Raw genomic sequence first — 12,466 nt, forward strand, 5'->3', positions numbered from 1 at the left:
CTGCCCCCTAAGACTCTTCCTGAGGTAGGAAAAGAAAGGAAAATTGAGACAATCAGCCAACTGGCCTACTGAAAACCTCTGTATACTTTTACAGTGCTGTGATACCCTATTTGACACCAAGAGTTCTAAAATATAGCATCTAACTGGAACATAAAGTGTATCAATGTATTTATAAATCAGTATAGCTATATGAATGAAGGCAATACAACTTCATTTTATGAGATTATAATACAAAATTATTAGTTTGTATTGGATTTTCAACAGTAGGATCTAGAATATATATATGGGCATTATTTACCACGTAGATAATCTTTTTATTAATTTATTTTTTTTTAGATAATCTTTTTAAAACCAAAGAATACTACTGGTCCTTAATGTGTCATCACAGAAACCAATAAATGAGAAAAGCTACATTTATTTTTCTAGCAGTATTTTACAGAAAAGTTTTTATAAAGGTATTAAATAATCAAAATGGAAAATACAGTATTTTACTAGTTTTTATTTAGGAAATGGAAGTTTCACTTTATCCCAATATTTTCTTCAGTGGTAGACTTTGTTTTTATTTCAATGAGTTCTTCTACTCGAGCCAGAACACTTTCAATCAAATCAAATGTGAAAAGAGCTGAATGTAGGACCTGCAGTGCCAACGGAAATTAATGTTAATGTTGCGTTAAAGCAAAAAAAAGAAAAGTCTTCAGCTGGATATAGCTTAGGAAAATTTCAGATCTACCTTAAGCTGCATTTCAGGAGGCATATTAGGGATCTCTTCTCCACCTACAGTTACAGAACAAAGATCTTTAGACTTCTGGACTTCTGTAAGAGAAGAAAAAAAAATCATGTATCACATTTAACCATTAAAAACAACTCTCAGATTTCAATAATCAATTTTTAAGCACCTTTCATTATTATACCCATTACACTAAAACAATATTTCTGGTTAATGCCTATAAGAAATACCCCTTAGCTATACAGAAAAGAGCAGATTATTATAGAATTGCTTAATGTCTTTAAAAAGTAATTCTGCATCTAAGACTCTTTTTCATAATTTGTACAGATTTACTTGAGAGTGAGGATGGACAGAGCCATACCCAAGTTAGTATAATAGCCAAACAGAAATACTTATAATACAGTTAGATTTTTAATCAGAATTTTTATTTTAACCTGGTTTTAAACCAGAATATGCTTCAAATTGGTTTAAATCTTTGTTAACTCAATTTCATTGTTAACTGGCTTACAGATCTGCTAAAAATCATTTTAATTACAAATAAAATAACTTTCATGGTTCCTTGTTTGTTACAAAATAAACAAGTATGACATTTAAAAGTTCTTTATTTTGAATATAACTGACAGTTCTAAAACTTAACTAATTTTTAGACCTAACCAAAAATGAAATTACCAACCTTGGCTATTTTCTTGGCTATTCTTAATTTCTGCTTCATAATGTGCTTTTGACATATTAAGTCCTGTATGGAGTGGCTTTAAGAAATTATTCTCAATCTTTGCAAGTTCTGTCCATAATCCGGTCTGTTCAGAAGAATTAATGAAAGAAGTAGTTATTAGGTTCAACATTTTTTGATTGCCTATTATTATTAAACATATGTTGAAAGTTGGAGAAATAAAAATAAAATCTGATCCTTGCCTTCCAATATAGTTTACTGTTTAATAATACATTCATTATTACATCTAGTTATTTTATGTGAATACTAATAAAAACAAAAATGTACTTTGGATGGTCTACTCATTAATGCATCATTTGGACAGTTCCTGATTTTGAGATATATAACTTACAAGCTTTACTCATGAGAAAATTATCTGAGAATCTGTATGATGAAACATAAACCACCCCTACAATGACATTATATATTCCTTCAACTCATGACCTTTCGATTGATATCCTTGTCATAGACCTTGTTCTAGAGAAGTCTCTCCTTCCCTATTGATGGAAACATTTCTAACACAAAGCTGTTATGAACTTCCTGGTGATCAATGTAGACAGAGGTTTTACCTGCTTTTGTCATCCATATTAGAAGTTTTTATTCCAAAAGCATTTCCTCCTATAGTACTTAAAGGAGGAGAGTCATAAAGTCTTAATTTTATTAGGAAGAAAGGGAAATGGGGGACACCTGGATGGCTCAGTGGTTGACCCTTTGGCTCAGGGTTGATCCTAGTCCTGGGATCGAGTCCTACATTAGGCTCCTTGAGGAGCCTACTTCTCCCTATGTCTAGGTCTCTGCCTCTCTCTCTGTCTCTCATGAATAAATAAATAAAATCTTAAAAAAAAAAAAAGGAAGAGGGGGAAATGGGAGGGGAAGGGTTGAAGGTAGGGGAGAGAGATGAGACAGAGGAGGAAAGAGAAATTCATTAGTAGTATTAAGTTTCCAGGTACTCCTTACAAAGGAAGATACTTTAGGTAAAAAAGGGAAACTTAGGAACCCAATTATTCTTAACCAGAAGTGGACCACTTGAAAACCTATTTGTAATCAACTTTTGATTATTCAATTTTAAATTGAATTATTTATACAAACATCTTTTATTATTTATACAAAAATCTCATAAAATATATTTTATTCATAATTATACAGGGGTTCTCAAACTTCACTGTGCTAAAAATATAATTTCTCTGCTTTATTTGGAGACTGAGTAGATTTAGGGAATTTGCATTTATAAGAGAACAAATACCCAGGTGATTTTGATTAAGAGCCTGTGATAAGGTACAACCATGTAAAATGGCCCCATCCAGGCAGCCCCAGTGGCCCAGTGGTTTAGCGCCACCTTCAGCCCGGGACATGATCCTGGGATCAAGTCCCACGTCGGGCTCCCTGCGTGGAGCCTGCTTCTCCCTCTGCCTGTGTCTCTGCCTCTCTCTGTGTGTCTCTCATGAATAGATACAATCTTTAAATAAATAAAAATAAAAATGGCCCCATCCAATGCCAACGAGAAACTGATTTTTTAATTAAAAATTTTTAATTCAAATTTTAAATACTCAGATGTGGCTACTGTCTACTGTATTGGACAGTGCAAATCTAGGAGGTCTTTATTAAGAGCTCAGTTTTTTTTTTTTAAGTTTTAAAAACTTATTTGAATGAGTATGAGTGGGATGGGGGGCAGAGCAGTGGGCAGAAGGAGAGAGAGAAGTACACTCCCTGCTCAGCAGGGAGCAGGTTGCAGGGCTGGATCCCAGGACCCCGAGATCACAACATGAGCTGAAGGCAGATGTTTAACCGACCGAGCCACCCAGGCCTCCCTTGTTTTTGTTTTTAAAGATTTTATTTTAGAGAGAGAGCATGTGTGTGCTTGCAAGCAGAGAGGAGGGAGAGAATCTCAAAGAGATGCCATGCTGAGTGCAGAGCCCAACACGGGGTTTCTTTCATCTCACGACCCTGAGATTATGACCTGAGCCAAAATAAAAAAAACAAGTTTTGGCTCAGGTTGGACACTTAACCAACTGAGTCACCCAGGCACTCCAAGGACTTAGTTGTTTTTAATGGCCATAACTTTTTTTTTAATACACAGCCCATAACCCTAAAACTTATAAGGCAATAAAAACATGCAAAATTAGGCTATAGAAAATCTGTTGTGCATTCTGTTCAGCATAATTCCACAAATTTTTCATATGGTGAACTGTGATAATTTGAGAAGCATGCAGGAGCGAAGAAGCTGTGTAAATCAGAATATTTTCTCTTATAATAAATAAGGTTACTAGATCTTTAAAAAAAATACAAAGAAAATCATTTTAAAATTTCTTTTATCTTCAATGTCTAGAAAAAGTAACTTAAGAATAAAAAAAAAGTTTTAATAAGGATAAAAATGTGAAGTTTCCACAAATGCTTTTCATTTTTCTCAAGTAGATTTATGTAGTTTAAGTTTTTCAGTTCTAAAGCTTACCTATTTAATTCAAAACGCACTGTAGCCTATCTCAAAAAAGGAAGACTAGGCAGTTCTAAAACATAATAAAATTTACTGCAGAACAGACAAGGGTCTCTCAAAGGATAGTCAACCACGATAATGAAATAAAAGGAGGAAATGAGTAACACCTAGTTTTCCTTCTCCTTAGTTGCATATGATTCCTATTTATGATGTAATACTGCAGAACTTCTATAATTTCCATTATTAATATTGTAATAAGGATAAAGAATTTCTATCACCTAAAGCCATCTGTCTCTGCAAATAATACACAAGGCATATGTTTAAAAAAATGAAATCCCAAAATATGGATTATATGGAATTATATGTATTTGTATATATATGTATTTGTATATATGTGTCAGATACTTAGAGTTTTTTCCTAAATGAAAAGTATATCTGTACATATTACATAATTCAGTTTTTTAAAATTCCTAATACTTGTGGCCTTTACAATCTCACATAGTTTCCCTTGACCCTGCTTTCATTCTTATTACAATATCACCCTAGGACAAAAATGGGTAAGCAGGAAGATGGGAAAGTATATGAGTAGATAGAAGGTGAGGGATAAAATTATTATAGGCTGTGTATTAGAATTACTGTAATTTGAAACATTTAAAGATACCTACCTACATACATAAAGATACCTACCAAAAAGAACACTAGGTATAAAAACTAAGTTGGTTTCAGTAGAGATGGAGGCTCAAGAAAAGTTTTGTGAAGCTGAAGTGTGGGAGAAGGTGCCTGTAACTTAGGTAACAGGATGAAGAGAAATAAAATAGGGTGAAGAGGGAGATGACTTATGAAAAGAATAAATCAACTGACAGCAACCCAAAAACAGCAAGAAAAGAAATGGATTATTATTCAATTATGAATCACTCTTTTATATTTGAATGATCCTATTCTTAATTTTCCTATATACCTTTCTAATTGCTTCTCAGCTTTTCATCTGACTAGTTCACATCTCAGCACGCTTAACTGGTCAAAAATAGGTACTGGCATGGTGGCTTACTGAGTTGAACATCTGACTTGATTTTTGCCCAGGTCATAATCTCTGGATCCTGGGATCAAGCCCTATGGCAGGCTCCCTCCTCAGCAGGGAGTCTGCTGGAGATACTCTTCTTTCTCTCTCCCCCCTCCCCTCGCCCCTTCATGTGCACCCCCTCATGTGCCTGCTCACATTCTCAAATCTTTTTTTTTGTTTATTTTTAAGTTTTTTATGAGAGACACATAGAGAGAGGCAGATACATGGAAGGAGAGGCAGGCTCCTCACCGGGAGCCCGATGGCAGGACTAGCACACAGATTTACCTGTCACATATCTATATGACTTACTATAATTAATTGCACTTGAGAGAAATGCTTCTGATATGAACAAAAAGGCTCTTAAGATGCCTCAGGTTGCCACTTTGGACTGTTTTTTTTTTTGTTTGTTTGTTTTGTTTTGTTTTGCTAATCTCAGTAGAATAATTCTTATGGTAACTTGCTTGGTAATACTTTGGAATATATGATTCCCAAGAAATTTTTTAAACCATTAAAAAAGAAAACAATTTTATAAAATGGTTATATCCTTTTCTTCACAATACAATTGTTTGAGCCAAAGAAAAGGGAGTCATCTGTGCATATAATAAAAGATATTGCACAATGCTAAACTGCTCTGTCTGCCCTCTAGGTAGAAGCCCATTTGCTGCCCCTCTAGCACACCGTGTTGCAACCTAATAAATTTATCACTTTTAATCAAGAAGATTCTTTTTCTCCTGTCAGGCAAATCAGATCATCTCTAGGTATGGCCTTTCTTGATTACTAAAAAAATAAACTCACACCTTACTTTAAGCACACCTTTCTGAAACCTGAGGACCTTCACTGCTGCTGAATTTCACTTATTTTTTCTAGTCTTACCAGAAGCTCCTCTAGGAGTCAGGATATACTTTGTGATTCAAAGGTTCCGGCTTTTGCCTAAGGTCATAGCTATCTACCACTTACTAGGTAAGTGCCCTTGTGCAAGTTAAAGATCCTTCCAATGCCTACATTATTTATGAAAAGTAAAAAATAAACTAAAAAGTTGAAAAAGGACACAGGAAACTTCCTTCTGATGATAGCAATGTTTTATTTTTGATAAAATTTGGGTAACAGATCTATCCATTTATTGAAATTCAGAGATGTACACTTAAAAACCTATGCATTTCATTTTATGTAAATTTTATCTCAGAAAAACTACAGATATATTTAGCCATTTATTAAAATATATGCTGCAATATTTACGGAAAACTATGCTGTTTGTAGTTTATTATGAGGTACATAAATAAGACACTGGTGTGAATAGAGGGTGGAGAGATGGATACAGGATAACAGTAGAGTAAAATGTTAATGGTAGCATCTTGGTGGTGGGTAAATCAGGGAGTGGTCCCTGTTAAATTATCTTCAGTTTTGCTATATGTTTAGAAAACTAAACAATAAGATGTTGGGGAAGAATAAACACCCTATACAGAGTAAACGCTAGTCAATAATTACAAACAACTATTTTTGGCTGAGGAGGATAAACAAGAGGTTAAATCACTGAATCTACTAAATTCAGTCAAGAGGGAGGGAAGCTGCTGTTCTTATATAAACTTTTCACTGCAAATCATGATTTACGTAAGTTTTCTTTTAAAAGCTCTTTGGCATCCTTGTGTCAAAATCAGGGGCTCCTGAGTGACTCGGTCAGTTAAATGTTCCAACTTTTAATTTCATCAGAGTTCAGCTGAGGTTTGATCTCAGGGTTGTAAGCTCAAGTCCCATGAAAAGATACTTTCATTTCTTTTATTATTTTCTTAAACCAGATTAACAACACATGTGATTCAGGTGGTTACAGTTAACAGAGATAATACATTATGGGACAGCAATTATTAGAATAGGTAGAAAGAAAGCAGATAAAAAGCAAATCTAATTTTACTGTATGACAAATCTCCCTCAAATAATTTTGTCTTCATTCAATACCTCTAATGATGCACTATTAAGAACAAAACAAAAAACTTCCTACACATTATCCAAAAATCCTGTTAACAGATTTCAATTTTAGTGCTGAAAATGGTTCAATTAGTCATATCTGGTGAGGGGATACCAAATTATCAGATGATTTTATTTTAGATAGCTTAGATTTAAATCATGACCTACAGGTAGAGGCAACTGAACGAGACATCCAAACATATGCACGCTCCAAAAGTTTAGTTAGGATCTACAATGTACTTACCTGACGGGGCTAAGCAATGCTTATAGCCAAAATGGCAGAGGTTCGATAGGAAAAGGAAAGGGAAATTAGGTCTGAGGTGGTAAGGGCTCCTGGGAATTGACTTCAGGTTTCAGAATAATTGCTGGTACTTTTCCTAGCCTTTGTAGCTGGGTAAGATATTAAATATTGGCTTGTGCATTTTAAACATACTGTTTCTTATAAAAAAAAAAAACTCACTTACTTGATTGTCTTTTTCATTATCTTTGATAACCAAATATCTCAATAAATTTAATGAAGCCATTATCCTGTTAATTAAAAATAAATAATTTGTTACTTACAGCATGGTTTTATATAATCAGCAATTTCAATGAATAAAATAAGTTAAAACCTAGGGTGTATTTTTACAATTATGTTTGCCATTAGAAACTATTCCCCCAACACATCTTTTGGAATAGTAATTATCACTCTTGTTCGCCAAGTTCACAATATACAATTGTGAAAATTACTATTCTTTTCCCCCAAAGGAGTCTTGTTATCATTAGTATTTCAGAGTATCATCTCTTCCTGAATTTTCAGATTCCTTTTTAAAAGCTTACAACCACTTCTTATCATCTACTCTAGTAGACTAAACATAAAATTACATGTTCTACATATAAAAAAATGATGTCCTAGAAAACAATAAAACCCAAACACATGCCTTTTATGTAAGTTATATCCATGAAATTCTTAGTTTTTAGTCACCAATGCTATAGTTGCAAATCTCTATAAGTTGTATATTGGAATGCAGGGCACATTATAGGTATACAATCATTCTGTTGGTCATACTTTTGGAAAGAGTTTTTAATTTTGTTTTTGCAAAGCATCTAATTACTTAAATATGGAAATCTTTATGAAATTTTATGAATTAACTATAGATCATAATGTAACAGGAAAATACATCTTATTTGTTTAGGTTTGCTAAAAGGGGGTTTTAACATTTTATTGTGAATTTCCTATGTGAACCTTAGTAATGGTCACCTCACCTATCTGAGTTTTGAAGTAAATCAGTTTCAGCACCCTCTGGGAGAAAGAGTACCAAATCTAGAAGTGAAATCAGCTGTGGGCCTGTAAACCATTTGTTATGTGTTCTCTGAAAAGCAAAAAAAAAATTGGGAAAGGTTTTAAATAATAGCTGATAAATTCATGTGCTATTTCTAACACCTTCATGCTACAAAAATAAACATTACACATTTAAAATATTTTTTAAACTTTCATTTCCATTCTTTTACACTCTTTCTAGACACTGGGAACAAAATGCCAGATTGAAAACACTGATGCATTGTTTTCAATATGGAATTACTGACTATTCATAAACAAAGTAGACTTAAGTTTCCATTAATATTTCAGAAATATAGAGCAAAATAAAGTCACGTCCTCAGCTCAAAGAATTAATACAATTTAAATGTATAGTTAACAGAATTTCAAAATTAAGGTTTTTAAAAAACAGAAATAGTAGAAAAATATGCTGTAATACTAGATATAGAAAAGGTCCACAGGGCAAAATTCACCTTAATGTATTTTACAAATGAATAAATACATCCTCCAAATTAAAAATGATAATCAACACCTTAGCTATGCTCTTACCTTTAATGACACATCAATTTGATTTTTGATATTCTGAATAATGAAAGCCTCCACACCTGAATGATTACTTGTATTCAATAAGCACCTTGAAAGCAAAATTACAATATATTTGAACTTATCCTGGACTGCATTATTCCTAAATGATGATGAAAATCTTACAAATTCATATGGGCCATATGTTACTTCTAGAAACACAAAAATCAGTAAGGACATTTAGCGAAGTGATCAACCAACTGCGAAGTCACTTGTGGTTATTGCTCTAACTGGCAAATTCTATTTTAACCGGATCTTTCCAACATGAAATTTCTATTAAATCAAATGTGAATCTTTTGTGCATATAGTTGCAATGACTTGACATGGCAAATCACAGTCTAAAAACTCCCAAAATTACTCCTTATGAAACTAGACTAGTTTTGTTAGATTAACTTAATTGCAAAGAAAGGAAACTCAGTATGACTGCCTTGAGAAAAAAGGGGATTTCTTGGTAGGGATATAGATAGCTCATCAAAGTAAAATTTCATAAAACCTAGTCTAAGTCTTATCAATAGACGTGAAGATGGAATCAAGGGTGCTAGTATTGGCCAATCCCCAAAAAGGACTTCTTGGCACTCTGACGTTGTCCAAATCTATTTTTTTGACTCATTTTTATTTACTACCAGGTATGTCAACAAACTAAGGTTTGCAGGCCAAATCTAGCCTGGTGTCTGTTTTGTTTTTACTGGAATGCATCCACCCCCACCCCCACTACAAAGACAAAGTTGAGCAGTTGTAAGAGGTGCTGTGATGCACAAAGACTATTTAATGTTCGGCCCTTTACACAAAAATCTGCCTCTTTTTAACTCTGAAAGGTGCTAGAATCCTTTCTCTCAAATAGCACTATTAATAATCTCTACCATTAACTTACAGTGAATAGCCTATCAAAGTTATAACGCCAGTTAATTTCAAAGTGAATAAGATTACTGACATGTAAATTTTTAGCAGGAGCCTTATCAACCTCTTATTTAAAATCTCTCTCTAGTCTTTTTAAATTCTAGAATATTTCAATTATTTGAACTGAAATACTATTATGTATATAATAATATGTATCCATAATATTTGAGTAACCTTTTTTCTACCTATAGGGATAAGAGAATTTATTATAATATGGCTTCCAAGAAGAGTTGACAATGTAAAACATAAATACTATAAACATTTGGAATAATTAAGTGGCATTAATTTGGTTTTTAATCAACTATATACTTGACAATTAACCATTCTTGATACATACCTAAATAATGTGTATTTGCCTTGTGAATCCAACTTGTTAATATACAGCTGAAGCATAGCTAAACTTTTTTTCCTCTACAACAAAACAAATAATATTGTTACATAAAGTGAATGAAGATTATAGTTGACTATTGAACACCAGAAGTTTGAAATGTGCAGGTCATATATGAGTGGATTTTTTTTCGATAAACACAATATAGTAAATGTTTTTTCCTTATGACTTTTTTTCTTAAGATTTTAATAACATTTCCTTTTCTCTAGCTTACTTTATTATATGTATACAATATATAATACATATAATACAAACTATATGTTAACTCTTTTGTTATTGGTAAGGTTTCTGGTCAATATGAGGCTATTAGTAGTTAAGTCTTTAGGGAGTCAAAAGTTATACATGGCTTTCTGTGCAGGAGGTTAGCACCCCTAATCCTTGTGTTCTTCAAGCGTCAATTATAAATTATTAATTAAAATTTCTCACTGCAATTCATTATTATGTAGTCTCAAAACATTTACATACCAATGTCTCAATGGGGCAAAGTGTCATTACTTTGACTAAGCCCTGGAAATTAAAAAATAAAATTCAGATGTTAGTAGATTACACTGACAACAGCCAACTATACTATCAATGATGGATGGATACTAAAATTTCAGAGAAGTGAAGGTAGGAGATTTAAATATTAAGTAAATTTTCCCCTGAGTCTTTAAAATTTTAAAGATTTTATTTATTTCAGAGAGAGAGAGAGAAAACATGAGCTGGGGGAAGGGGCAGAGGAAGAGAGAGACACAGACTCCCCACTGAGCAGGGAGCCAGATGCAGGGCTAGATCCCAGGAGTCTGAGAACATGACCTGAGCTGAAGGCAGATGCTTAACCAAGCCACCCAGGTGCCCCTCCCTCAGCCTTTCATTCCACTATTATATCTAAGGAAGCTAAATACAATCCATTTTGTAAGTAAAACTGAATAGGGTGATACAATGCATAAATTTAGAAGTCAATTGTAATTTATAATTCTGTCTACAGTGGCAAAAAATGAAATCAGACACACAAAAATATAATCCATTTGTTAAAAGTAATCAGTGTTAACATAATAATAGCCATGTTTTTCTCTTTAAATAATGGAAAAACATGTTTCTATATCAACATCTAAAGACCTACTTGCCAAAAAATAAATAAATAACGACCTACTTGCCTATAACTAACAATAGTACAAAGTAAAATAAATCGGGATCCCTGGGTGGCGCAGCGGTTTGGCACCTGCCTTTGGCCCAGGGCGCAATCCTGGAGACCCAGGATCAAATCCCACATCGGGCTCCCGGTGCATGGAGCCTGCTTCTCCCTCTGCCTATGTCTCTGCCTCTCTCTCTCTCTCTCTGTGTGTGTAACTATCATAAATAAATAAAAATTAAAAAAAAAAAGTAAAATAAATCACAGGAGGGAAAAACAAAATGTTTTTCTAGTAAGGAGTCCATGCACGCCTTAATGGAGTCCTTAGGACTTGAATTATGAGGAAAGTAAAGCTTCATTTCCAAGGTCCCTACAGAAACGGTGTCAAAGAAGAAAATTATGTTTTCTCACGAGGTGTTATACTATCAACTATGGTAAGCCATTAGCCACATATAGCTATTTAAGTTTAAATTAATTTAAATTGAATTAAATTTAAAATTCAGTTCCTTAACTCTAGCCACATTTCAAGTATTCAGTGTGGCTAGTGGCTTTCATACTGTGTCAGAGCTAGAACACTATCACCATCATAGCAAGTTTTACTGGACACATGGCACTAGAGTTTTCAAAGGATATGGAGAAGAAAGTAGAAAAGGAATCTGAAAAGACCTACTTAAATTCAGAATAGGAAAGATGCTATTTCAAGATTAGAACACACACTTTACTTACCTGAGGTACAGTAAGAAAGCTCTTGATTTCTAAGTACTGGTGAAGTAGACTGTTGTCTTCTATTCTCAATAAACCATTCTCCAATAGATCCTACAGATTAAAATATATGCAGAGACACATATAGCAAAATCAACAGCTATATTTGTTGACAATGATTGTGTGTAAATTACAATGGTTGCAAATAAATCTTACCACTCCTTTGGAGAAAACAGACTCTTCTGTTCTGGAAGAGAATATTAAAATTTATCAACATGATTTTCTAAACTGCTTTAGAATGATTCTTCGTTTTAGGAAAAATAAAGCAAAAATTGAAATTTAAAGACTTTAAAGTATGCATTAAGGAAAAATTTTGTTGAAGAACTTAGTCAAAATTCTTAATCCATGTTTGATCTGTCTTTTGAGTTGGCTACTGACATCCAAATCTGACCAAAATCTGCCCTCCCAGGGCTTATTTCCTAGTAACAAATCAATAGATCTTCCATAGCAATTGATAAGAAATCAATTATACATGATACTATGTATTCCACTTGATTACATCTGTAAAATCTTTTCAATTATTTTTATACAAGAATTAAATGC

The 12,466-nt window shown here is 33.2% G+C and overlaps 1 protein-coding gene across 3 annotated transcripts in view; it reads right to left on the reverse strand.

Moving 5' to 3' along the window:
• Positions 1 to 479: 479 nt before the first annotated feature.
• The window catches only part of GLMN (glomulin, FKBP associated protein), a 33,365-nt gene continuing 21,378 nt past the window's right edge, over positions 480 to 12,466 (reverse strand). For all 3 annotated transcript variants that reach the window (XM_055340781.1, XM_055340782.1, XM_055340783.1), the window contains 10 exons: positions 12,080 to 12,110; positions 11,888 to 11,977; positions 10,516 to 10,557; positions 10,000 to 10,073; positions 8,733 to 8,817; positions 8,132 to 8,238; positions 7,351 to 7,414; positions 1,401 to 1,524; positions 731 to 813; positions 480 to 635 (listed from right to left, as the gene is read on the reverse strand). In XM_055340781.1, the coding sequence (XP_055196756.1) occupies positions 519 to 635; positions 731 to 813; positions 1,401 to 1,524; positions 7,351 to 7,414; positions 8,132 to 8,238; positions 8,733 to 8,817; positions 10,000 to 10,073; positions 10,516 to 10,557; positions 11,888 to 11,977; positions 12,080 to 12,110 (817 nt within the window). In that variant the 3' untranslated portion in view covers positions 480 to 518. The remainder of the gene's footprint in view (positions 636 to 730; positions 814 to 1,400; positions 1,525 to 7,350; positions 7,415 to 8,131; positions 8,239 to 8,732; positions 8,818 to 9,999; positions 10,074 to 10,515; positions 10,558 to 11,887; positions 11,978 to 12,079; positions 12,111 to 12,466) is intronic.

Source organism: Nyctereutes procyonoides, unplaced genomic scaffold, assembly GCF_905146905.1.
Source record: "Nyctereutes procyonoides isolate TBG_1078 unplaced genomic scaffold, NYPRO_anot_genome, whole genome shotgun sequence".
Classification (NCBI taxonomy): domain Eukaryota; kingdom Metazoa; phylum Chordata; class Mammalia; order Carnivora; family Canidae; genus Nyctereutes; species Nyctereutes procyonoides.